Source organism: Hyla sarda, chromosome 13, assembly GCF_029499605.1.
Source record: "Hyla sarda isolate aHylSar1 chromosome 13, aHylSar1.hap1, whole genome shotgun sequence".
NCBI classification, from domain to species: domain Eukaryota; kingdom Metazoa; phylum Chordata; class Amphibia; order Anura; family Hylidae; genus Hyla; species Hyla sarda.
In genome coordinates this window covers 48,064,898-48,092,776 of record NC_079201.1, presented here as the reverse complement: position 1 = coordinate 48,092,776, position 27,879 = coordinate 48,064,898, and the positions used below count along the sequence as shown (strand labels likewise).

Here is a 27,879-nt window from a genome sequence, read left to right as displayed (position 1 = left end):
TGCTGTATGGAGCCGGTGCCTACGGTTCAGACATCGCTAGAGTCCCTTCGGTCCATCCAGAAGTTTCTTTCTCCATCTTCCCTGCAGTGACAGATGTTCCTGGTGCAGGGAGGAGGACGCCATCACTAAGGTAATGCACATGGGGAAGAAAAATCCGGGCTGAGATTATGTATTAAATGGGAGAACACTTGGGACGACTGATGTAGAAAAGGACTTGGGAGTCTTAGTTAATAGTAAATTTAGCTGTAGTGACCAGTGTCGGGCAGCTGCTGCCAAGGCAAATAAAATCATGGGGTGCATCAATAGGGGCATAGATGCCCACGACAAGGAAATAATTCTACCGCTGCACAAATCACTAGTCAGACCACACATAGAATACTGTGTACAGTACTGGGCACCAGTGTACAAGAAAGACATAGTGGAGCTAGAGAGGGTTCAAAGATGGGCAACCAGAGTAATACGGGGAATGGGAGGACTACAGTACCCAGAAAGATTATCAGAATTAGGGTTATTTAGTTTAGAAAAAAGAAGGCTTAGGGAAGACCTAATAACTATGTATAAATATATCAGGGGACCGTACAGTGATCTCTCCCATGATCTATTTGTACTCAGGACTGTATCAATAACAAGGGGGCATCCTCTCCGTTTAGAGGAAAGAAGGTTTCTACACCAGAACAGACAGGGGTTCTTTACTGTAAGAGCAGTGAGACTGTGGAATTCTCTGCCTGAGGAGGTGGTCATGGTGAACTCTGTGAATGAGTTCAAAAGGGGTCTGGACACATTTTTGGAGAGTAATAACATTACAGGTTATGGATTTTAGATTTATAGGGACAGAACGTTGATCCAGGGATTTATTCTGATGCCATAATTGGAGTCGGGAGGGAATGTTTACCTCTTGTATGAGGGGTTTTTGCCTTCCTCTGCATCAATTCAGTAGGGACTCATTAGGGTTATAAGTTGAACTTGATGGACTTTGGTCTTTTTTTAACCTTATGAACTATGTTACTAAGGTCTGTGTACTGCTCCTTCGCCCCTGCAGCGAGGCTCTGGCTCACAGGTTAAACCCTTCAGGTGCTGTCCCCTCACTCCCATTAACCCTTCAGGTGCTCTCCCCTCTCTACCTTTCAGGTGCTGTCCCCCCTTTTTTCCCCTCCCTGTTAACCCTTCAGGTAGTGCTGGGCGGTATACCGGTTCATACAACCGAATACCGAAATTTTTGTCCTGCCCGATATGAATTTTCCTATACCGCAATACCGGTTGGGCCCCTCCCCCTTGGGAATGAATGAATTATCAACTAATCATATGTGACCTGCGAGCGCTGTTCCAGAATCCATCAAGTTCAACCTATATCCCTAATGAGTGCCTACTGAGTTGATCCAGAGGAAGACAAAAAATCCTCATACTCAAGGTAAAAATTCCTCCCGGACTCCAATATGGCAGTCAGAATAAATCTCTGGATCAACGATCTGTCCCTATAAGTCTGGTATACATAACCAGCAATGTTATTATTCTCCAACATCATTCATTAGATTCTTTACTGAAAAACCCATCCTCCTAAAACAAGCGATAGTAGTTTTTAAGTAAAATTATAAGGATAACACGGAGATTAAGATGATGTATCAATTTCTGGTATGAGCAAATCAAGCACAGTGTGGACAGGAGGAGGCAGGTCACAAACATTAATTCTGAAGCCGTTCGATACTGTAGATTTAAACAGATATTGTGCATCTAATTCCCAAGTTAGAGTAAACACAGGGCCTAGCACAGAGCTGAGATGCATTGTGCACGAAATGTATAGGAAGATGGATGGCCATATACAGAAGAAAATGGCAGCCACACAAGCATGAAGGCTGCAGGCACCCTCACTGCCCGTGTACTGGCACTGAATATCAATGAGTGCAGGGAACCCATTCTCAGCAGTATCAGACAAGCAGGCAGCAAGACTGAAACAGAGCAGCGAGGGAACTAACAAGACATCCATATGAATGGAACAAGAGGCAGATTCTCACTAACCTTTGGTTTTTTGTTCAGCAGCCTGAAACAAAATGAAAGAAAGAGTGTTTAATTGAAGGTCAAAAATACAATGGGAAAAAGTGAAAGAAAGAGAAGGCTTGATGGAAGGGAGAAATAACAGGAAAAATGAGAGCACGAAAGAGAAGGAGAGACAGAGGGAGAAAGCGCATATTGTGGAGGGGGGGTGGGGGGGTTTAGTGTAGGAAATATAGAGTGAGACAGAGGGGTAAAAAAAAGAGAGAGAGTGTGCAACAGAGACAGAGGGCAATGAGAGCACGCAAGAGAAAGACAAAGAGGAAAGAGAGCACACAACAAAGACATAGGGGAAACAGAGATAGTGGGGAAAGTGTGTAACAGAGACAGATAGACACACATTCACACAGAGGGGAAGTACAGACAAGAGCATGTGACAGAAAGGGAGACAGAGGAAAAGAGTAAAACAGATGGGAAACAGAGCATACAAAAGAGACAGAGAACATGGCAGACACAGGAATGAGGAAGAGAATGTGTGACAGAGCCAGAAGAGAGAAAGAGGAGCAGAACAGTGGAAGAGAGCGGGTGACAGAAAGAAACAGAAAAACCAAAAGATCATGTGACAGAAAGGAAGAAAAGGAGAGCGCACAACAGAAAGAGTGTTTGAAAAGAATTCATGCGACAGATCGCACAACAGAAGAGAGTGTGAAAAAAGCTCATGCGACAGTGAGAGGGATCGAAGGTTAAAAGAGCATGTGACAAAAAATTGGAGGGTGGGAGTGTACATAACAGAGGGTGCACAACAGAAAGCCAAAAAAAAAAAAGTGCAAAAGAGGCAGAGGGGAAAAAGAGCACACATAACAGAGATATTAAGGGGAAAAAAGCATGCAGGACAAATATTGAGGGGAAAGACAGCACTCTTGACAGAGAGACCATGGGGGAAAGAGAGCACGCCTGACAGAGACAGGGCATGTGAGAGTGTCTGGTACAAGCTCAAGAGGGCAGACAATGACCACTTTACTGCTAATTGCCTCCTTGCCACTTTCTAAGTTGTAGGACTTTAAACAGTGACAATCTCCCGAGAGCGGTTCCCATACATCTCTGGCAGTTTCGGCCTTCACCATCAGGACTGTGGTATTTTAATTAGAGGGAAATCTTGCCAAAAAGAAAATCAACCCTGACCTTTTTCTGGGCACCTTCCTTCTTCTTCTTTTCTTCCTGCTTTTTCTTTTTCTTTTCTTCCATCAAATGTTCCTCTTTTTGAGTCTCTGGCTCTATGTCCCTGAGAAAAAGATTAAATAAAAATTATTGTAAATCTAAATAAAAGGGATTATACGGACACAGGGAGGGGAGCACACAATACTTTACACAAAATTTTTTTTAGTTGTAACACATTGGATAAAAATGTTCCTTTAGAAATTGGCTTTTAAATAATGTTAAAGGGTATTCTGGAGAAAAAATGTTTTATAACATATATTGCTACAATAGAGATGTATTACTTTGTAACATAATAGGTCATTAAAAATAATGTATAACTTTTGTGATTTATAAATTTACATGTTCTGTGGCAGCAGTAAGAGCCAACAGAGAGGATTTTTGGCGTCACCGAGTTTTGTATCAAGAACTGCAAGGCTACCCATGCCCTGGTCCCTATTCTGCTCTAGTTCTGCTGTGGACTTATCGCACCCCATATATTACATATTCTAAAGCTCTCTGCTACTAGCACTGTATGCGGCATAGCCTCTAGCAGAGCAAATAGCATTGCTAGCTATCATTTTAGGAGTATATACCGTATTTATCGGCGTATAACACGCACTTTTTAGGCAAAATTTTTTAGCCTAAAGTCTGTGTGCGTGTTATACGCCGATACACCCCCAGGAAAGGCAGGGGGAGAGAGGCCGTCGCTGCCCGCTTCTCTCCCCCTGCCTTTCCTGGGGTCTAGAGCGCTGCTGTCGGTCCTTTTCACCCACTGGTTATCGGCGCCGCTGCCCGTTCTGTCCCCCTGACTATCGGTGCCGGCGCCTATAGCCAGGGAGAGAGAAGCGGCGCCGACAGCCAGGGGGAGAGAAGGGGCAGCGGCACCCATTGCCGGCGCCGCTGCCCCGTTGCCTCCCCCCATCCCCGGTGGCATAATTACCTGAGTCCGGCGGCGCTGCTCCAGGCCTCCGTCGTGCGTCCCCAGCGTCGTTGCTATGCACGGCGCGGCGCTCTGACGTCATGCGCCGCGCCGTTCAGCGCATAGCAATGACGCCGGGGACGCACGACGGAGGCCTGGAGCAGCGCGGACCCGACTCAGGTAATTATGCCACCGGGGATGGGGGGAGGCAACGGGGCAGCGGCCCCTTCTCTCCCCCTGGCTGTCGGCGCCGCTTCTCTCTCCCTGGCTATCGGCGCCAGCACCGATAGTCAGGGGGACAGAACGGGCAGCAGCGCCGATAACCAGGGGGTGAAAAGGGCCGACAGCAGCGCTCTAGACCCCAGGAAAGGCAGGGGGAGAGAAGCGGGCAGCGACGGCCTCTCTCCCCCTGCCTTTCCTGGGGGTGTATCGGGGTATACACGCGCACACACGCACCCTCATTTTATCATGGATATTTGGGTAAAAAACTTTTTTACCCAAATATCCTTGGTAAAATGAGGGTGCGTGTTATAGGCCGGTGCGTGGTATACCCCGATAAATACGGTACTATATGGGGTTCCAATCTGACTATGGATATCATCTGCATTTGTCCCCATGTACTCTGCGCGAAACGTACGTTGGGGTGGGGTGAGTGCTCGTGGTATATGGCTCTGTACTAGTAATTATTCTTTAATACTGTCTGCATCTTTTTATTTATAGGCCATCACCTACATATACTTGCAGTTTATGCTTTCATTTCGGATGTGATCTACCTACATGCTGATGCTCTAGGCTTATGACTATACTTTAATCTATACCACTTGCTGTCCATCCAGCCCTGTGCGTTGTGCTCATTCCTCTTTTAATGTCTTTTTAATGATCAAATTGTTAATAAAGTTTTTCATGTCTTTCATAATTTCTGTGTTACTGTTATGGTTTTTCGGTGATGCATTATATTGATATTCAGTAACCCTTATACCTACACCCTGTATTGGGAGTAGAGTTGGTATTAATACGTTATTAAATTCTGCAGCAATATAGATGCCAATGATGCTAGAGCTAAAGGGCAACAGGATGCAAAGTTACCACAAATAGACAACAAATCCTCTCATGGCAGTGGGTAGCCCAATAGCATTTCAGGGGTGTGGAAATTTTATAAAAAAAACTACTTGTCCACGGGACTAAAATGGAGCAAAATCTACTTGTCCCTCATGACGATCCACTTGTCCGGGCCAATTTTCGCTTTTACACTCTAATTTTTTCCTCCTCGCCCTATAACAGCCATAACTTCCTACTATAATGATACCTTTTAATTTTTCAATAACATTCTCCGAACCAAAAAAAAAAAATTCTATATACACATTTTGATCAAAAAGTGCGCTAAGAGCCTCCATTTTTTGAGCAAGAGTGCTGTTGCAACTTTCTTTTTTGTATGTATGTATATATATATATATATATATATATATATATATATATATATATATATACATATACATACACACACACACACATATACAGGAAGTGAAATTGAAATAGTAAAAGATAATTTTGCAGATTTGGCGGTTTTCTTTTCTGCGCCATTTACCATGTGGTTGAGGTAACATGTTAGTTTTATACTTTAGGCGCCTGATTACAGCGATACCAGATTTGTATCGTTTACGTCACGTTTTACTAATTCTGAACTTTTTCAAATTTTTTTAATTGCCATTTTTTAACCCCTTTAGCTTTACTTTTTTTCCATATACCAGGCTGTATGAGGGCTCATTTTTTGCGCCATAATCTGTTTTTTGTATCGGTACCATTTTGGTATTGATCTGACTTTATCGCTTTTTAACTTTTTTTTCTGGGATATTATAAAAATTGCAAATCTGTGGTTTGGTATTTTGTTTACATTTACCGTACGGGATACATAATGTTATATTTTAATAGGTTGTACACTTACACACAAAGCAATACCAAATATGTTTATTTTTATTATGTTTGCATGTTTTTATATAGGAAAAGGGGGTCATTTGAACTTTTAACATGGAAGGGGTTAATGCAGCGGTCTTCAAACTGTGGCCCTCCAGGTGTTGCAAAACTACAACTCCCTCATAGAGATGAATAGATTCTATTGAACTCTATTAATCTGTGTGCTCTGTGATCCATTGTTAGAGCCTGATCCAGCCAGGATCTATCAATGACAGAGCAGGACAGGAGGGAACAGAGGTAAGCCCTCCGGCTACCTCTATAGTGGATCGCCCCCCTGCGATCGTGCTGCGGGGGGGCGATCCACCCCACTAGCCCACCAGGGAGCATTCACATGTCCCTTTAGACGCCGCTGTCAGCTTTGACAGGGCGATCTAAAGGGTTAATAGCCAGCCGCGGCGATAGCGGCATGCTGGCTATTAGCGGCGGCCCCCGGCTACTGAGAACAGCCAGGGACTGCAGAGTATGGAGCGGGCAGGAGTCCCGAGCCCGCTCCATACTCCCCTGTGAGCGCTGCATGCATCTCCCCGCGCAGATGCGCCTCCTCCCCTCAGCTCTCCGAATCTACAGCTGGGCGGAGTGAAGGCAGAGGACGCAGGTCTGCACGGGGAGAAAAGCCACGCCCCCTCATCTCCCCCCCGCACGTCTGCAGAGCAGGGGAGTGAAGACATACACAGCTTCTCATCTCCCCTGCTCTGCTTCGGAGGACACAGGCTGCAGAGTATGGAGCGGGCAGGAGTCGGGAACCCGCTCCATACAGACTGCAGATCGCCGCCACACTTGTCAGGTCCGGCCCTTCTTGCCCGAAGCCGGGCTAAGGGCCGGACAAATTCACCTGCCCGAAGCCCAAAACTGCTAGTCCCGGGCGTCGGGCGATAGGAATTCCACATCCCTGCATTTTCATCAATAATATACATAACATATCTATACATGTAAAAAAAAAAAAAAAGGAAATTGTGCAGCTCAACAATAGGTATAATCTAAAAACTCTGAGGTTAACTGAGGCACTAAAAATACCCAAAGTGCTAACTGGAATAGATGGTATAGAAAAGGAGAAGAAATAGGAGAGGAGGGTTGAAAAGAGGGGGGGGGGGGGAGAGAGATGCGTGAGACAAACTGGGAGTGAGCAGTAGAGTGAAGCTCAAGAGACTGTTATAATTTAAATTAAATGGACATGTATTACTAAAATAAGCATCACCAGCACCAGTATTTGGTAAATCTTATTTTAGCAATAAATGTCCATTTAATTAAAATTGTAACGGTCTTTTGAGCATTCTACTGCTCATCTCTGGTTGTCTCACGCATCTCTGAACAAGTGGCCTGTCTCATAACCTGCCTAGAACAAGTGCTCAAGAATAATTTCTTCACTTACGATGGACGGATGTTTCAACAGATACACAGGACCGCTATGGGGAAGAGGGTAGCCCCGGCCTTTGCAAATCTCTTCATGGGGTGCTACGAAGATTCTTTCATCACAAACAAACACCTGTTCAAAGATCATGCCATACTAAATAAGAGATATATATAGATGACTTGTTCATCTTATGGCATATGCATATATATATATATATATATATATATATATGTATATGACATGTTCATCTTATGGCAGGGTCCCACAGAGGAGATAGAACGTCTGGTCAAGGAAATAAACGCTAATGATTGGGGGATCACCCTCACCCCAAACCCCTCCTCTAAGAAGATTAAGTTTCTAGACCTAGAAATTACTCACAAGAATGGAGAAATATACACATCAGCATATTTCAAAACTGTAGATTCAAATAGCTACATCTTATTCCACAGTGGTCATTATAAGAAGTGACAGGAAAAAAAACCTTTTGGCCAATACAAAAAAAAGTGAGAAAAAAATTGTACGGAGGACAAAACATTTACCACTCAGGCTAAAACTTTAGAAGAACGTTTCCGCAGCAAAGGATACCCCAGGTCCCCGATCAAAAATTACTACGCTAGAACAAAGAAAAATGTATAAGCAAACTGCAGGAGACATCGATGCAGACCAACAAAAACAAGAAGTATAATTCCTTTGGGTTTAATTTTGTGACCGCATAAAGGGGTGAGCGCCCCAAGCAAACATAAGGGTCACACCTCCAGACAGGATCAAGACACAACTGCGAAGAAAGAAGCATACAGATGCAACACACCAAGATGCATGTGCTGCAAAAACCATCAGACATAGCAAAACATCATTCAGGAGCACCAATACAGGCAAATTGTTTGTGATAAAGAAACACCTTACATTGTGTACCTGATTGAGTGCAAGTGTAAAAAAACAGTATGTGGAAAGGACCACACAACCACTACACATCAGACTAAAGCAGCACCAGGCAAATATCAGGAACAGCTACACATGGGCTTTCACGCCATTGCAGCAAGCATCACCCCGGCGACAGCACCCCTATAGCAATCACTATGATTGACCCTAGACATCTGACAAACAGATTTGAAGCCCTGGTAAAGAAAGAAATGTTCTGGATATACAACCTGGGATCACTACAACCACAAGGCCTTAACGAAATGACAGAACTCATCCATTAAAACATCTATCCTCCATATCCTCCTACTGGATATCTGCAATACATCTGTTACCCACTTCTAATTTCATTTATTATACTATACTGCCTTTCACTCCTCGTCCAACCTATGTGCGTGACAATTACCTACTGAAATATTTTTGCCATGCTACACATTTCATTATATATATGTGCATCCCCCACCATTGGGGTACCTCATTTCCCTTTAGCGTGCCTTATACTCTGACATGCCTCCTATAATATACAGTATTAAATATACAGTAATACTCTAATACACATTTTTATCCCATACTATTATTCCCGACTAAGGCTTCAGCTGTTGCAGAGCTCCGGGGGAACGTAGGAAGGTAAGTGAAAGTTTGTTTTCTCTTTTTTTGAAGCCCGGGCAGGATGGAATAGAAATAGTCCGTACCGGACATCTCCTTTAAATGTATTGTGCCCCCAGGGCAGCCAAGTCTATCCTATGCAGTGAGCCCCAACAGTAAAATACACTCATATCATTGACATCTACACTCACCGGCAACCCCATGCTCCAGCATTCTCCTATACTCCATTAGTTAATACAAGCATTTTAAGCCACCCCACTGCTTCCTCCATCAGGCAGCAAGGGAATAAACGAACCTACGATCCTGCAGCCCAACCACTACTAGGACTGACACGCTCCAGGGTCGCAGATATTGGCAACACTGGGGCTCCCCCTGTATTGCCTCGCCGAGGATCAAAATCACAACTCTGGGTCCGTAACCTCGGGACATCACAGCCTCAGGACCACAACCTTTAGATGTCCTGACGCAATTGCGCTATACCATGCGCGGGTGCACAGAACACTGCTTCACCCATGAGCACTGAAGCACTGTACCAGCATGCGAGCGCGCTACATCAAGAGCAGAAGTACGGAACATCTGCTTCACCCGCAAGCACTGAAGCATAACCTGAATATCACTTTTTCAATGTTGCCTGCTACTTATGTATCTAAAAGTGTCACAGCCAACCTGTGCATGACGTCAGTTTGTTAACAAGTGCACGGGCCAGCAAGTGTGCTAGCTAAGGCTCTTTTCACACTGTGATTTGAAGTTCCGTCGCATGTTCCGTCACGATTTTCGGTAAAAAATGGCCATTACAAAACCCCTGACGGCCGAGACTCAATCGCATTGCAGCCTATGGGATTTTGTAACTGCCCGTTTGCACTTGTACATACCCGTAATTCATTACAGACGTTATACAGTGACGGGACATCGTGTCGGAAAAATTACTGCATGCCCCCTTGCATGTATTTCTCCCCCCCCCCCCCCCCCGACCTCGGGAAGGTCCCTTCGAAGCGTTTTGTGTTTTCTACTACTACCTTGGAGTTTGGCATCTGTACCATTACACCTTAAAACCAGCAAGCACCAGGCAAGTGTCGTTTTTCCACTACCTCACCAACCGTGTGGTCATCGCTCCTCTAGAATCTCTTGAGGACTGTACCACATTTTTTCTTTATATCTAACATGTTTTAGCAATTAACAATGCTTAGTTATTGAATGGTATACAAAATGACAAAAAAAAAAAATGAATAAATAAATAAAAAAGGATCAGTCCATGAGCAGAATCCTGTGGTACACCGCTGCTCAATGCTGTTGTCTATGCTTCTGAAGGTTAGGAAATATGTTGCACCCTCTGCAACCCACAAGAGTGATCACCAGACTACAGAGCGGGGAAAGGGGAATCCAATCTGGGCAGTGAGCCATAAAAACGCCATAAGGCTGCTCAAAAAGCTTTCTCCTGCTATCAAGGGTCCTTAAGGTTTGTAAACCAGCACAGAAAAAGCCTGGCTTCTAATCCCAGCCCTCAGTACATTGTAAAGTATTGTAAATACTTGCTACTCTACGTACACGGGAGGTTCAGGCTGGTAATGTGCTTTAACCACACAAGCAGACTAGCAGGCATGGAAATGGCTCCGATCTGCGGGATAGCAAGAAACCCACAGTTGGGCCAGATCTGAAGAATTACACTGCTAAGCAACTTGTCAACAACTCAAAAGTTGCTTACAGCGTATATACATTCACCCTGACGTGCAGCAGTGGTCTGAGACAGCCTCTGAAGGGAGAGACTGTTGTCATGCCCTCAGAGAACACATCTACAACCACGTATTCGGCATCAGATGAAAATACCAACAGCATTAAAGATGTCACCATGAGTTTTGTCCACCCATTAAGGGCACAAATGTCAAAAAGGGTTTCTTAAACTAATTTAAAAACCAGAAAACAATACATACTTTTCTATGTACATTTTTTCATTCTAGATTTTTATTTTATTTTATTCTTAATTCAACATAGGAGTAACCATCTTGCCTAAGCCTTTGTATTTTACAGCAGTCACATGGACCACAGCAACCTGTAGTCTGCAACAGACCAACTTATTTCACTGACAATTTGTTATTAGACCTTTTCTGTGACCATCACCTTCTGTGAATAGTGAGATCCTGGATTATCTATATATTAGGTATTACTTTAGTGACACTGCTGAATAGTCTCTCAACAGAACAAGAAGTGTCAGCCTATTAAAACGCTCAGTGGCCACAGGAAAAACTTATTTTTTACCGATAGTGATAAGGAAAGAAAAATATTAATCCAAACTAGGGCTGCACGATATGGGGAAAATGTGCAATTGCGATTTTGGGCCTAAATATTGCGATTTTGGGCCTAAATATACACTGGGTTACCCGGGCGGATTTCAAATTTTCCGCGGGACCCGGGAAACCTAGTGTATTGCTTCAGTTCAAGACCTTTCCTCCCCCCCATCATCCAATCACTGGCTTGACATGTGACACCACTGCGGCCAGTGATTGGCTGAAAAGGGAAAGGTCCTACTGTACTAAGAAGAGAGGAAACTCCGGAGCGCACGGAGACGAATCTGCAGGGACCGGGACTAGGTGAGCAGAAGTTTTTTTTTTTTTTTTTTCTCCCTGCACCCTTAGCTCAGTGTTTTTTCTAGCAGAGTGCCTCCAGCTGTTGTGAAACTACTACTCCCAGCATGCCCGGATAGCATTTGCCGGTCCGGGCATGCTAAAAGTTGTTGTTTTGCAACAACTGGAGGCCCCCTGGTTGGGAAACACCGACTTTTAGTATTTAAATTAGTTTTTACCTGCTCTGGCCGCATTTCCCCAGAAATGGAAGTCTTTTATTGTTACTCACTTTGACTCTCGGGGGATAACGGAAATTGTACACCCTTTCTGATATACCACCTGGTACAGTGTGGAAGCTCTGAGGGGTTCTATTGGGGCACTACGTTTGCCTGATGCTTAGTCTGTTCTGCTTGGCTCATGTTATTTTCGCATTGACTGTCTCATGGTGGATCCCCTGAGGGTCAGGGGAGGAGCTGGAGGGTTGGTTCCGTGACTGGGGGGCAGTTCTCAGTGCTCGGATTGATTATGTGGAGAGGGAGAGATGGGGATTTCTGTTTTGAGCATTTCTGGATGATCGAGACTGAAGGGATTTCTGTGCTCGGTTGGTTGAGTGGTCGTCTGTTTTGCCAGTGGACGTTTCACCTGAAGTTCTGCATCGGAACTACCGTCTGTGATGGCGGCAAAGCTCTGGGAACATGGAACTCCTGCTTTTATTTTATTTATAATTTGTCCAACTTTCCACTTGTTTTTGGATTTCATTAAAACCCTTTTATTTTTTTTTTATTGTTTTCGTTCTGAAGATTGTTCAATAAAAACATTTGAAAAAAAAAAATAAAAACTCTGGACCACTTCTCCTCTGTCCACCCAACATGCTCCTCAGCAAAGGTGAGTTTAGCCTTTTGGATCTTTTTGCTAATGAGAGGTTTGGTCACTGCAGAGTGGGCTTTCAGTCCAAATGCTCTTAAACATCGAGACACTGTATGAGGAGACAGATCCTTACCCTGTTTAGTGGTGAACTGGTGAGCAATTCCTGCTGCAGTGTTAAAACGATTACCCATGGAAATTCTCCGCATTATCCTGTCCTCTCTTGCATTTGTCTTTCGAGGGCGACCAGCTTTCTTGGGGGACTTGAATAAGTTTGTGATGTTGTAAAGATGCAATATTCTAGAAAATCACAGACTTTGAACAACAAACTTCTCTTGCTATGGCTGGTGGGGTCATCCCTTTGGCCTTCATCTGGATAACCTGCTGCCAGAGGGTTTCAGTCACTTTGGAACAGCTCGCCATTTTTGCAGTCAGTGAAAACTGGAAAGTTAGGTTGCCAGTTAAATGTTGTTTGTTAGATCATTAAGGAAATTAGCACCAGTTAGAATAAATAAAATTTATGAAATAAGCTTAAAATACTGCTATTTTACTCAGGTTAGAATATATTCACATAGGACTACACTATGACCTTGACATTTAGGAAATTGTGTGTTCTCTAATTTTAATCTCCAGTGTATAAGACGGCTTCTGCCTATGGAGCTGTATTCTGGCATCAGAATGTGATATATATATATATATATATATATATATATATATATATATATATATATATATAAAATATTATTAATCAATAGAGTTTCCTTTGCTGTGATATAATAAGAATATCCTGTCAAAACGGATACACAAAATAAATCCAATCTGTGAACAATGTTTCATGGGCCCAGTTTACTCATACAGCCATTACTTGTCTATTCTCTGCATTTCAAAGTGCTGTATACATGTTCACCTGTAAAAAAGGTTTAATAGAAAACTGCCTAACGTTTCACTATACGACAGAAAAGCATTCTTTGCCAACACTTTGATAACCTCTTAACTAACTTCTATTCACCACGGAGCTAATGAAAAGCACTCCCTCTGGACAGGCAGCTGTCACATGAAGCCAAGCGCTGCATCCCAAAGCAGCTCCAACTAACCAAGTTCTTCCATTGTAAACAATACAAGTCTCCTGAGATCCATCTGAAGGCTGCAAACATGCACTCTATCTTCCTGTGCAACCATAGACAGCAGAAAGAGGCACAACATCCTTGTAAGAATCGGACAATGTGAATGAGAAGTTGTCTCCACCAGAGTGTCACTTTAAGAGAAAAATTAGGTTTACCAATAACAAAGCCAAGTTGAATAAGCCTCCTATAGCACAGTGTTCAGACCAGGAACGGACAGAGAACTGACTGTCTCCAAGCCAGAGTTCATCCCGAAGCTATAGCTGATGCAACAGATTGATCCAGCCAGGCTACAAAGGGTCATGTGTCAGTTCATGACATGTACAGATTCACCCAGGAGTCACAAGCCAAAAATAAAGATAAAAGCTTAGACCCTAGATGGTGACTTAAAAGCAAGGACATGAAGTTACTTACACTCATTTAAAAGGGTCTTCTTATTAACGAAACGTATTCCTTGAGCATAGGAGCTTCTGATCAGTGGGGTGTGACAGCTGGGGCCAACACCATTTGTGATTATGAAGGTCCTGTGTCCTCCTGGTGTAATGCAGCAGCAGTCACCTCCACTATTCTGACACTCTGTCCTGCAGATTGGAGACTCTTATAGAAGAAAGACCCCTTTAATAACAAGAGTAGCTGCTTCTACCACAAATAAAGCCACAATATCATGGTTCATATCTAAACTTTTTCCCAGGTTCTCCAAGATTTCTTTTTTTATTGGATATTTCTCTTCTGCACAAATAATGATGCCTCTTTTCTCACTCATGCATTGCATAGAAGAGATCTTGATATAACTATAGGTACTGTAAGTGACATGACCTGTACATAGCACAGAAAGCAAAAAAGTGTGTGTGGGATCACATACAGATGGGCACTCCATCAAGGTTTACATGCAAGGGCATTCAGGTCAATGAGGGATACACAAATGTACTGGAAAATCTCTTAAAACCAAACTTGACAGCACTTAAAGGAACATTTCAGGTAAAAGGTTTACACTTATGCCTAGTACACAGCAGGTATGGTAGGAGCACTACAACAACTTCTACTGTCCATAATTTAAATCTGACGCCTTTTATTCATGTCACAGAGCAGCATCTGGACCTCCAACTACTACAAAATCTAAAAAAATATATATACAATACTGTATGTGTATTGGCGCTAGGGAGAAAGCAGATCTAATTTTATTATTCACTTACTTCAATTGCGATATGAAACAGGAGCCTGCAAGTTCAGTTTCAAATATGGATACAATTCACTACAAAAGAAACATAGGTAACAATTATAGTCCCCCTCTGTTTACAAACACAGCCACTGAATCCACAATAGTTCTGACACCTTCATAAAACAAGTTCAATCTGTCAAGTATGTAGCGTTGTTTCTAGTTTATATCGTGGTATCTGTTCTATTCTTAGAAAACTATCCACATATCCACTGAAGTTACCCTACGCCGAAATACCTGATGGTTATTGGATTCCTTTCTGTGTCAGGTTGCGGTCTTTCACTGTGCTTCCGAGTGATATGCGGTTTGCGGAATCCCCAGGTGTATAATGGATAAATGCAGAGTTCGGACGTGTCAGGGAGCCATACACCAAGAGAACTGCTCCGGCCGGAAGCATCTCACAGGTTCGTTTCCCCGTCAATGCAGTAAAGCACCGTAACCCCCCAAAAAATGTTTTCGTTGTTGTTAACTAGTGATGTCACTACTGAACAGAGAATGGGCCAAAAAGGTATCTGACGCGTTTCAGAAAGAACGCTTTCCTTCCTCAGAGATAGTGAAATCACAAACAAAATTAGAAAACTATAGTATTTATGTAACGGAACAAACACACCAAATGTAAACAAAGAATCATATCCGGAGTGGCACTGAAAGAGGCCGGTCAGTCCAGGATTGCGATCCACGCTGAGAAGAATGGTATCCATGACACGTCACTATGTGGGCAGACGACGTGTCCCACCACATAGCTGTAAGGGGTCGGTCAGAGCAGGATTGCAATCCAGGTAATGTAAAACTAGTATCCAAGACGTGTCGCTATACAGACAGATCACGTGTCACACTGCAAGCGCTATAAAAAAGAGTAAAGGATAGAAAGAAAAAAAGTAAGAAAAAAAACAGACAGGAGCACTCCATAGAGCTTATAAGAGGAAAGAGGAAGTAGCCAAAAGGAAGGCATAATAAAAAATATGTGACCAAGGGTCTTCTTTCTGTTCTCCACACTGCACTGGACAGTTCCCGACAGACATAGACAGAGGTGTCAGCAGAGAGCACTGTGGTCAGACAAAGGAAATTCAAAAAAAAAAAAAAAAAACTTCATGTGGAGCATACAGCAGCTGATAAGTAATGGAAGAATTAAGATTTTTACATAGAAGTAATTTACTAATCTGCTTAACTTTCTGGCACCAGTTGATTTAAAAAAAAATCCAGTCGAGGACAGACTTTTTGATATAAAATAAAACATTTTTATTTAGGGTACAACGCGCTTTGAGAATATACACTTCTCTTCATCAGGTCCATAATACAAGGTCAGCTGCATAAACAAATACAGAGGGCCGCCCGGGCAGGAACCGTGGTAATAATGGGAGATTTTAACTATCCAGATATAGATTGGGGTCCGGGGTTGGCTAAAACTACAAATGGGCGACAATTCCTAAATGTATTGCAGGATAATTTTATGGGCCAGTTTGTGGAGGACCCAACAAGAAGTGATGCCTTGTTGGATCTGATCATTTCCAACAACGCAGAGCTGATTGGTAATGTAACTGTGCGGGAAAACCTTGGTAATAGCGACCACAATATAGTTACTTTTGACTTAAAATGTAGAAAACAAAGACAGGCAGGGAAGGCAAAAACATATAACTTTAAAAAGGCAAACTTCCCTGGGCTGAGGGCTGCACTACAGGACATAGACTGGGGGAAGGTGTTCTCAAATACTGATACAGAAGGTAAATGGGACATCTTTAAATCAACTCTAAATAACTATACAGCTAAATATATACCAAAGGGGAACAAATATAAACGATTAAAACTAAATCCTACATGGCTGACAAATGAGGTTAAAAGAGCAACAACAAAAAAATAGCCTTTAAAAAATTCAAATCTGAGGGGTCAGCGATAACATTTAAACAGTACAAAGAGCTTAATAAAATCTGTAAAAATGTAATAAAAACAGCAAAAATTCAAAACGAGAGACAGGTGGCCAAAGAAAGCAAAACTAATCCTAAATATTTTTTGAGATATATAAATGCAAAAAACCAAGGACAGAGCATGTAGGACCCCTTAATAATGATAATGGGGAGGTTGTCACGGGCGATCAAGAGAAGGCGGAGCTACTGAATGGGTTCTTTAGTTCTGTATATACTAGGGAAGAAGGAGGAGCTGACATTGGACAGGTCAGTGCTGGTAACACATCATGTAATGTACTGAACTGGCTTAATGTAGAAATGGTACAAGGTAAGTTAAGTAAAGTAAATGTAAGCAAATCCCCAGGACCAGATGGATTACACCCACGAGTTCTTAGAGAGGTAAGTTCAGTAATATCTGTACCCTTGTTCATGATATTTAGAGATTCACTGGTGTCTGGTATTGTGCCAAGGGACTGGCGCAAGGCGAATGTGGTGCCAATCTTCAAGAAGGGCACTAGGTCTTCCTCAGGAAACTATAGACCGGTAAGTCTAACGTGCATTGTGGGTAAATTGTTTGAAGGACTTATAAGGGATTACATACAGGAATACATAGGGGATAATTGTATTATAAGTGATAGCCAGCATGGGTTTACTAAGGATAGAAGTTGTCAAACCAATCTAATTTGCTTTCATGAAGAGGTGAGTAGAAGCCTTGACAGAGGAATGGCTGTGGATATAGTGTTTCTGGATTTTGCTAAAGCGTTTGATACTGTCCCTCATAGACGTCCGACAGGTAAGTTAACCTGATAACGACCATGGACGTCTATGCTCGTCCAATGGCCATTACCGGGGTATGACGCGGGCTCCCGACTCGAGCCCGCGTCATAACGGCCGGCCCCCAGCTGATTCTTGTAGCTGGGGGCCGGCGTTAATAGCCGACATGCGGTGATCACCGCGGCCAGCTATTAACCCTTTAGATCGCCGCTGTCAAAGTTGACAGCGGCGTCTAAAGGTGCCTGTATCCCGTCCCTGAAGGTCCAGTGGGGTGGATCGCCCCCCCGCAGCGCGATCGCGGGGGGGCGATCCACTACTGAGGTAGCCTGAGGGCTTACCTCTCCTGCTGCGGCGGCGCCGGGGCTCTGAATGATACAGCCTGGCAGGGCAAGGCTTTATCAATCGAGCGCAGAGCACACAGATTTTAGAAAACACACACATTAAATCCCTTCCTTATTAAAAGTTTAAATCACCCCCCTTTTCCCAAATTCCATATAAAAAATATGTAACCATAATAAAAATACACATGTGGTATCGCCGCTTGCGTAAAATGTCCGAACTATAATTAAACAGCACGGTCAATGGCGTACACGCTAAAAAATTCCAAAGTCCAAAATAGCGTATTTTTGGTCACGTTTCATACCATAAAAAAAAAAAAAAAAGGAATAAAAAGCGATCAAGAAGTCCGATCAAAATAAAAATGGTACCGATTAAAACTTCAGATCACGGCGCAAAAAATTAGCCCTCAAACTACCCTGTACGCGGAAAAACAAAAAAAGGGTATAGGGGTCAGAAGAGGACAATTTTAAATGTATAAATTTCCGTGCATGTAGTTATGATTTTTTCCAGAAGTACGACAAAATCAAATGGACCTACAGAATAAAGATACGGTGTCATTTTTACCGAAAAATTTACTGTGTAGAAATGGAAGTCCCCAAAATTACAAAATGGTGTTTTTTCTTCAATTTTGTCGCACAATGATTTTTTTTTTCCGTTTCGCCGTAAATTTTTGTGTAAAATGACTGATGTCATTACAATGTAGAATTGGTGGCGCAAAAAATAAGCCATCATATGGATTTTTAGGTGCAAAATTGAAAGGGTTATGATTTTTAAAAGGTGAGGAGGAAAAAAACGAAAGTGTAAAAACAGAAAAATGCTTGGTCCTTAAGGGGTTAAGGTCTTTGGGTTTGAAAACTGTAGTTTATAACTGGATTGAACACTGGCTCATGGATCGTACCCAGAGAGTGGTGGTCAATGATTCGTACTCTGATTGGTCCCTGGTAATTAGTGGTGTACCCCAAGGTTCAGTACTGGGCCCGCTGTTGTTTAATTTATTTATCAATGATATAGAGGATGGTATTAACAGCTCTGTTTCTATCTTTGCAGATGACACCAAGCTTTGTAGCACAGTACAGTCTATAGAGGATGTGTATAAGTTACAGGATGACTTGGATAGACTAAGTGTCTGGGCATCCACTTGGCAAATGAGGTTCAATGTGGATAAATGTAAAGTTATGCATCTGGGTACTAATAACCTGCATGCGTCGTATGTCTTAGGGGGGATTAAACTGGCAGAGTCACTGGTAGAGAAGGATCTGGGTGTACTTGTAGATCACAGACTACAGAATAGCATGCAATGTCAGGCTGCTGCTTCCAAAGCCGGCAGGATATTGTCATGTATAAAAAGAGGCATGGACTCAAGGGACAGGGACATAATACTCCCCCTTTATAAATCATTGGTACGGCCTTACCTGGAATATGCTGTTCAGTTTTGGTCGCCTGTCCATAAAAGGGACACTGCGGAGCTGGAAAGGGTGCAGAGACGCGCGACTAAACTAATATGGGGCATGGAACATCTTAGCTATGAGGAGCGATTAAAGGAGTTACGATTGTTTAGTCTTGAGAAGAGACGTTTAAAGGGGGGATATGATAAATATATATAAGTATATTAATGGCCCATACAAAAAATATGGAGAAAAACTGTTCCAGGTTAAACACCCCCCCCCCCCCCCAAAAGGACGAGGAGGCACTCTCTCCATCTGGAGAAGAAAAGGTTTAGTCTCAAGGGGTGACACGCCTTCTGTACCATAAGGACTGTGAACTTATGGAACAGTCTACCTCAGGAACTGGTCACAGCAGGAAAATTTTACAGCTTTAAAATAGGGTTAGATACATTCCTGGAACAAAATAACATTAATGCTTATGAAGAAATATTAAATCCCCTCCCTTTCCCAATATCGCGCCGCACCCCTACCCTTCAATTCCCTGGTTGAACTTGATGGACGTATGTCTTTTTTCAACCGTACTAACTATGTAACTATGTAACAATTACACATATCGGGTGCTAGCAATTGAAAAGGTCCTGAGAGGTCAACCCACAAACCACACACTAAATACTGGCACACTTCCTCAATTAACAGAGCTGAACTTTGAGAACTCAATAGAAACTAGTGCTGGGCGGTATACCGGTTCATACCGAATACCAAAATTTCTTTCCTGCACGATATGAATTTTTCCCACACCGCGATACCTGTTGGGCCCCTCGCCTCCCCCCCCCCCTCCCCCTCGAATGAATGAATTATCAGCCCAGAGCTGCGCTGTCCCCCACATCGGGGAACTAATCATATGTGACCTGCAAGCGCTGCTTCTCTCCACCCCCCCCCCCAAATAATTATCAGCCGCTGCGCTGTACTGTACTATCCTTGTGCCCAGGCTGCAAAAATAAACTCTATGTTCCCCCGTTGTTCCGGTTCCGGCCTCACGCTGGGGATGGGAATGTCACAGAGCCATCAGCGTATCACCGGCTGCAGCGATGTCCCACCTCGGCTGGTGATAGGCTGAGCCCACTGTCATGTAAAGGAGCCGGCCGGCTTCGTACATGACAGTGCGCTCAGCCTATCACCGGCCGAGGCAGAACATCACTGCGGCCGGTGATATGCTGACGGCTCTGTGATGTTCCCATCCCCAGGAAGCAGCAAGAGGACCGTGAGGCCGGTACCGGAGCAACGGGGGAACGTAGGAAGGTGAGTGAAAGTTAATTTCGTTTATTTTTGCAGCCCGGGCACAGGATAGTGCAGTACAGCGCAGCGCAGCGGCTGATAATTATTGGGGGGGGGGGGGGGGGGGGGAGAAGCAGCGCTCGCAGGTCACATATGATTAGTTCCCCGATGTGGGGACAACGCATCGCTGGGCTGATAAACCGGGGGGAGGGGGGGGGAGCAGCGCCCATGGGTCACATGATTTGGGGGGGGTTGAAAATACCGTTAAATACTGTGGAACTGCCATAACTTACAAAATTACTATGATACACATTTTTGGTCATGCCGCCCAGATCTAATAGAAACTATACAAAAAGTCTCCCATACATTCAACTGACCTGTTATTTGTATCAACGCTCCCAGACACAAAGCCATCCAATGGTACCACAGACCAGTAATTCTCATGTAAATTCTACGAGCCATTGGGTACAACATTATACTTTTATCCATCGCTATATACACAATTTTATACTGTATAATTTCTATACGCCTGCCCATATGTATAATTTAATTTTAATTTCAAAATCTTTTATAGGAAATATGATAAAGTATAAGAATTATCTGATTTTTAAAACATTTGTTCGGATGAACTTTTCTGATGTCATCATTCCCGCTTCTAGGTGAGAAGGCCATGGCCATTTTCAAATTTAAATAAAACTTATAGTCCACCCTATAAGTTAATAGTAACTTTCATGAGAGCTCTTAAGATCTAACGTTGATTTATATCCCAATTGCACCCCCGGAGTTTGTCCTGAGTGTGGTGGACTGGCCGACGTTTTGCTTTGGACTTCTTGAACATTTAGAAAGAGAGAGACAAGACAAAATCCAAGACATGGGGTTAGGGCTTAGCTAATGCTATGTGCAAGAGAGAGAGAGCGAGAGCGAGAGTGCCTGGTCTATGCATGTGCAATCTGTGAGCCAAACCCCATTCACCAGAGGATCCACACTGTCTCTGAAAGGAAAACAAAGGCTTCCCTCTCAACTCAGTAGTGCTTAGTGTAACCACTTCCCTGCTGGGTTGCTGTCTGCCATTTCTTTCCTTTCTGCTTAGGCTGCATTCACACCGTTTTCAGCCTACAGTTGCCGGATCTGGCTGGGGGAGGGGAAAACCGGGCGCTCCCGTACCCCAGCCGGACTGGCGCTGAAATCCATTTTCTTTAATGAGCAGACCGGAGTCAAACGGTGACTCCGGCCGACTCCTTTTTGACCCGTATCCGGTTTTGTGACCTGACATAAAACCGTAGTATACTATGGTTTTAGGTCCGGTCAGGAAACTGTATACGGGTCCAAAATGAGCCGGCCGGAGTCACCGTTTGACTCCGGTCTGCTCATTAAAGTAAATGGATTTCGGCGCCGGTCCGGCTGGGGTACTGGAGCGCCCGGTTTTCCCCTCCCCCAGCCAGATCCGGCAACCGTAGGCTGAAAACGTTGAGTGAATGCAGCCTTACACAGAGCCTTGCAAACCTGATGCAATAGTACTCCCTTCTCACCCCATGCCATCTATAGTAGTAATATATATTATATTATATAGTAAATCATCCCCCAGCACAGTCCCAGCCTGTTCAGTCCAGTGAACTTTCACTAACACGTCATGGCATAACAGTAAGGACTAGGAGCTGTCCTGTCACTGGCCAGACAACTAAGGGAAATGTAGACCAGGTGTGAGTACTTCAGGCAAAACAGTCCAGCTCTGGTCCCACCCCCTGAAAAGCTCTGTGTCCACCCCTAATTTATACTGAAAAATGTCACTGCTTAGGTCCTAGGAGTATACGATCCCTATGCCAGACAAAATAGGCAAGTTTCCCTTCTGGAGCCTGGGAAAGCTGAATGAAAACAGTGTACAGAGGAGCGCCTAAGATTAAAGGATTTGTGCTCAAATTCTAATTTCCAAAATGTAAACGCAAAAATGAAACTTCAATACAATTTTTGCTACAATATCCAGTGTATTGGATAAATCACAGCTGGAGTACAATCTATGCCGCCAGGCATGTAATTCCATTCAGACCAGGATTATGTGAGAGAGTACAATGCCAATTAACCTTTAACCTGATAATGCCAGGATTAAAATCCAGTCACTTCAATGGCAGACATCGCAAATGAAGACCCTGAACCAGAGATACCGGAGGGAGGCTTCAGACAGTTTTCAGGAAAAAACGCTGCAATTTCTTGCAGTTTTGTAAGGCGTATTACGTGTTTTGGGTGTCGTTTAAAAAAGGGTTCCCCCAGAGTCAATGTACGTTTCTCTAAATTCAATCCCTCAAGGTTATGCAATATTTAGATAGATTCCATGCACTTCACCGTCTTTGGAATCTTTCAAACCTCCCATTTCCAAGAGCCATCACCCGTTCAAATATATATGAATTGTTCACTCCAAATATAACATTGCCCGGGACTTCTATTGATTTGGATTTACGAAACAGCAATAATTCATCACGGTGCAGATTGTACAAAATAAAGACCGATCTTTTCATGGGACATTAATTATTCCAAAAAATAACAATATTAATTGGGGTGACGGTTTTGTCTAAATATCAATAACATCCTGAATAAGCTGCCTACATGTCACCCAGTAGCTATTTAGTCTAGGACACTGCCACATGTAGAGTAACCAATCAGTGCTCAGCTTTCATTTCTCAGATTGCTCTGGTAAAACTGAACTCATTGGTTGCTATGGGCAACAAAGACTCTTTCAGTAAGTGCAATAAATCTCTCCCTATTAGATGCCCCAGGAGCAAGTGTTTGGTTTAAAGGGGGTATTCCCGGCCAAAACTTGTTTATATATCAACTGGCTCCAGAAAGTTAAACAGATTTGTAAATTACTTCTATTAAAAAATCTTAATCCTTTCAGAACTTATGAGCTTCTGAAGTTAAGGTTGTTCTTTTCTGTCTTAGTGCTCTCTGATGACACGTGTCTCGGGAAACGCCCAGTTTAGAAGAGGTTTGCTATGGGGATTTGCTTCTAAACTGGGTGTTTCCCGAGACACGTGTCATCAGAGAGGATTTAGACAGAAAAGAACAACCTTAACTTCAGAAGCTCATAAGTACTGAAAGGATTAAGATTTTTTTAATAGAAGTAATTTGCAAATTTGTTTAACTTTCTGGAGCCAGTTGATATATAAAAAAAAAGTTTTTTTTCCTGGAATACCCCTTTAACTACAGCCGAAATTTGGTATTACATGCTAAAATATTTTAACTATAACTAAAGACACAGTGGGGGAGATTTATTATTGTTGTCTTTTTTTTGCCTATGTGCGACACATCATATTATCAAGTGGGGTTGATAAATTTGGCTCACATATGCAAAAAAAAACAATGAATCCCTTCAGAACACCGCCTCTCCCCTGCGATTTTTCTGCACTTTTTAAAAGTGCCCTCTAAAAGCCATTTATGTAAGCAAGGTCTGACCTGGCTTTGACTTGCGACTTTTTTTTTGGGGGGAGGGGGATTTTTATGCCTATGTGCCACATTTGCACTTGATCAAATCGCAACCATTGCACAGTGAAAACTGAAAGTTGCATAGGTAAGGCAGTTTGCTACCCACAAAAGTGGCAAAAGATAATAGAATTACCATTCTGGCAAACCCTATCAGACCTTAAGGTGTACCTGTCTTAACAAAAACTTCTCATATAATGTAGACAACAACATTATTTGTATATTTGTAATATACCGTATATACTTGAGTATAAGCAGAGTTTTTCAGCACGATTTTTCGTGCTGAAAACGCCCCCCTCAGCTTATACTCGAGTGAACTCTCTGCCTGTCAATCCCTTCTCAGAGGTCTTCAACCTGCGGATCTCCAGATGTTGCAAAACTACAACTACCAGCATGCCCGGCATGCTGGGAGTTGTAGTTTTGAAACCTCTGGAGGTCCACAGGTTGAAGACCACTGCGGCCTTCGTCATCATCCAGACCCCCCCCCCTCACTTTAGTTTTGTACTCGCCTCCCCTCGGTGGGAAGTTAGGGTGAGCTGGTCCACGCCATCTATGCTGCAGGACCGTCCGGTGGGGACGAAGGCCGCAGTGGTCTTCAACCTGCGGACCTCCATAGGTTTTGCAACATCTGGAGGTCCGCAGGTTGAAGACCACTGATGAAGGGATTGACAGGTGGTGATGATGAGGGGGGGGAATGATGACGGGGGTCTGGATGATGACGGGGGTCTGGATGATTACATGGGGGGGGGGGATGATGTATTTCCCACCCTAGGCTTATAGTCGAGTCAATAACTTTTCCTGGGTTTTTGGAGTGTAATTAGGGGCCTCGGCTTATACTCGAGTATATATGGTACATTGATTAAAAAGGTGTATATCCTCACTGCACAGAGCCCCCTGCTTGTCCTCACTGCACAGAGCCCCCTGCTTGTCCTCACTACACAGAGTCCCGCTTTAACCAATGCATATTACAAATATACATATAATGGTATTATCTACATTATATAAAAAGTTTTTGTTAACGAAAGGTACACTTTAAAGTAATTCAAACAAAGTTGCATGACGACAACTATTAAAAATGAAAAAAAAAAAAAAATAAAAAAAAAAAAAGTATTCCCTATATATAGTTACATAGTTAGTACGGTCGAAAAAAGACATATGTCCATCAAGTTCAACCAGGGAATAAATGACAGTGTTCATCAACCTGCGGCTGTTGAATGACTACAACTCTGAAGGCTGTCTGGGCATGATGGGACTTGTAGTTTTACAACAACCAGAGAGCTGATCGTCAATTGTTTTGAGTTTTTATAGGGAGTGTTAAAAGTTACAGTGCGGCTGAGCCCATCACATGGGCTCTGGAAGCGCCTTCTGATTGGCAGAGACACCGTACACCCACTAGCCAATACGGTGCCCAACCAGTGTGGCTCCAGCTGTTGTGAAACTAAAACTCCCAGCATTCCCGGATAGCCGTTGGCTGTCTGGCCATACTGGGAGTTTTAGTTTTGCAACAGCTGGAGGCACCCTGGTTAGGGAACACTGGGTTAGATCCTTTCTAGCATCTATGGTACCTAATAGGATGACACATTCTCATGGACAGCTATGGTGACAGCCAATCTGATAAGCAGGGAACAATGGCAGGCTCTGGGGACAGCGCCCCTTGCGGTGACACGGATCACAACACTACTGGATCGCTTTTGACATGAAATCAATGACTTTTGACCCCTGCGGCCGCCAGTAGCTTTGCCCAGACACATCCCCCCCGAGTACCTGGTCTCCTCTCCCCCCGTGTCTTGATGGCAGTGTCTGTAGCGGAGAGCTCTCGGTTACCGATTCCCTCCTGTCAATCGGCCGCCACTTTACGGTCAGTCTCAGAGGGCGGAGGAAGAGGAGGGGGCTCCGGGGACACCAGGTTGGATCCAGTGAGGAAGGAAGAGCGGGGAGCAGCGCCGGGAGAAGGAGCGTGTTTGGCTGCGGAGATGGTGACAAGGAGTGAAGGCTCCCGGTGTGCGCGCCTCTCCCCCGGGACACGGCCAGGCTCCCTCCGCAGGGCGCTGTCACCTCCTCCGGGTGTGTGCGGGGCCTGGCTGCGCTCAGGGGGGAGGGCTTCCTCTCAGGCTGCCCGCTGTGTTCCGCGGCTTTCCCCTCAGAGCACTAGCGATATTCCGCTGACGGGAGGCAGAAAATGGGCAGCTGCGGCCATTTTGTTGCTAACTGACAAGAAGCCAAGGGAGGGGCGCGGCTATGCAAATGGTTCTCTGGGGCTGCCGTTCGTTCAGAGCGCTTATTGGCTGCTTAGTTCTATACGGAGCGAGTCCCCCTGGAGGTGGGCGGAAAACTGGTGAAGTAAAGGGAAACGACTATGGGGGCGTGTCAGTATGATTGGCAGAGCTCTCCAAATATGGGCGGGGTCGTAAAAGGGGCGGTTGTAGCTGTGGGGTCGCTACCACCCCCTCCCGCCTTTTAAAGGGCGGGCTTATGGGTTGTTTATGTTTTTTTTCCAGTTGACAGCGTTAACAGCTGTCTCAATGCGCATGCGCATAGCGACCAGTAGGGACCGCGCGTGTCTGGTAAATCTGCCTGGGGTTCTGTAGACGTTTTAAGATGTGACGTCACAAGTGAGTAGCGACCAATCATAGTTAAGCTTTCGTTACCTCAGTTTCACTGGAAATTGGTTGCTATGGGTGACCAGGCGACTTGTAATGGAAGACTTGTCTGAAAATGGATGATCGTTCCTACGTATATCTGTTCTATGTCTTAGATTGTTCTACAGACATAATCCCATTGCTGTCAGTGGTAATACATTGCAGTAATGGCTGTCGGATTCTCAATGTGAACTAAACCTTATGGTATTTTCACGGTTGATAAACTTGCAGCAGGTTAAAGGGGTACTCCGGCCCTATCCAAAGGATAGGGGATAAGATGTCTGATTGCAGAGGTCCCCGCAATCTGTCGTTCAGCACCCATCTTTGCGAGCTCTCTGCGGCGCTATGTCACGACTCCGCCCCTGTGTGATGTCACACCCGATGGAGTTCCTGCAGCGGAAATTCTGCCGTGTGAATGAGACAGCGGAATCCCATTGTAGTGTATTGGCTATAAATACATGCAGAATTTATATGCAGAATTCCATGCCAAAATTCAGCTGTAGCTTAAAGGAAGAGATTAAAAAAATAATAAAAAAACCACAGGGGGCGCTACATAATGAGGTGTAACTGCTGGTGTGTACCCTCCACCACACCTAGGTGATATACCAACCTTATATGAAGCTGCACTGGCATTTGCAGGAAATGGCGTAAGTGAAGGTGATTGCAGTTGTTGCCTGCTGCACTCTTGCTGGTATCGGACCCCGATAGAGAATATCGAAAGACTAATAAGGTAAAGAAACCGGTTAGCTGAGGCGCTGCACAACTAGTCATGGAGAGAAGACTCGAGCAGCACAGGACAATAAAACTTTTATTGGTATAATTGGGGACACCGCGTTTTGACATACCCTAATGCCTTCCTCAGGTCCACTTATAGTTCCCAGAGGTTGATTGTTCTCAGATCTGGGTTGCTGGTTGTGAATGTCCTGCGTGTATCTGTGCTGCCGCGGTCTGTCAAAATATAATGTTAATAATACTATTGAACAGCGTAAATGTCAAAAATAAAAAAAAAGTCAAAAAATGCTGCTTTTTTGTCACAGTTTATTCAAAAAAAATTAATAAAAATTGGTCTAAAAGCTTTATATATGCAAATGTGGTATCAATAAAAAGTACAGATGACGGCGCAAAAAAGAAGCCCTCATACCGCCCCATATACGGGAAAATGAAAAAGTTATAGGTGGTCAAAATAGGGAGATTTTATATTACTGATTTTGTACAAAAAGTTTGAGATTTTTTTAAGCGGTACAAAAATAGAAAAGTATCTAGCCATGGGTATCATTTTAATCGTATTGACCCACAGAATAAAGAACACGTCTATCCCTGCTATTGGTCGTCAAGGAGCGATGACCAATAGCAGATCGGGGGCGGGGGGGGTTAGCTTTCGGTTTCCC

At 43.8% G+C, this 27,879-nt stretch overlaps 1 protein-coding gene across 2 annotated transcripts in view; it reads right to left on the bottom strand.

Moving 5' to 3' along the window:
* Window positions 1–27,490, bottom strand: part of TNRC6C (trinucleotide repeat containing adaptor 6C) — a 178,718-nt gene extending 151,228 nt beyond the window's left edge. For both annotated transcript variants that reach the window (XM_056550082.1, XM_056550083.1), the window contains exons 1-3: window positions 25,617–27,490; window positions 3,169–3,268; window positions 2,014–2,035 (exon numbers count right to left, since the gene is read on the bottom strand). In XM_056550082.1, coding sequence (XP_056406057.1) covers window positions 2,014–2,035; window positions 3,169–3,231 — 85 coding nt within the window. In that variant the 5' untranslated portion in view covers window positions 3,232–3,268; window positions 25,617–27,490. The remainder of the gene's footprint in view (window positions 1–2,013; window positions 2,036–3,168; window positions 3,269–25,616) is intronic.
* Between the last annotated feature and the right edge of the window lie 389 nt (window positions 27,491–27,879).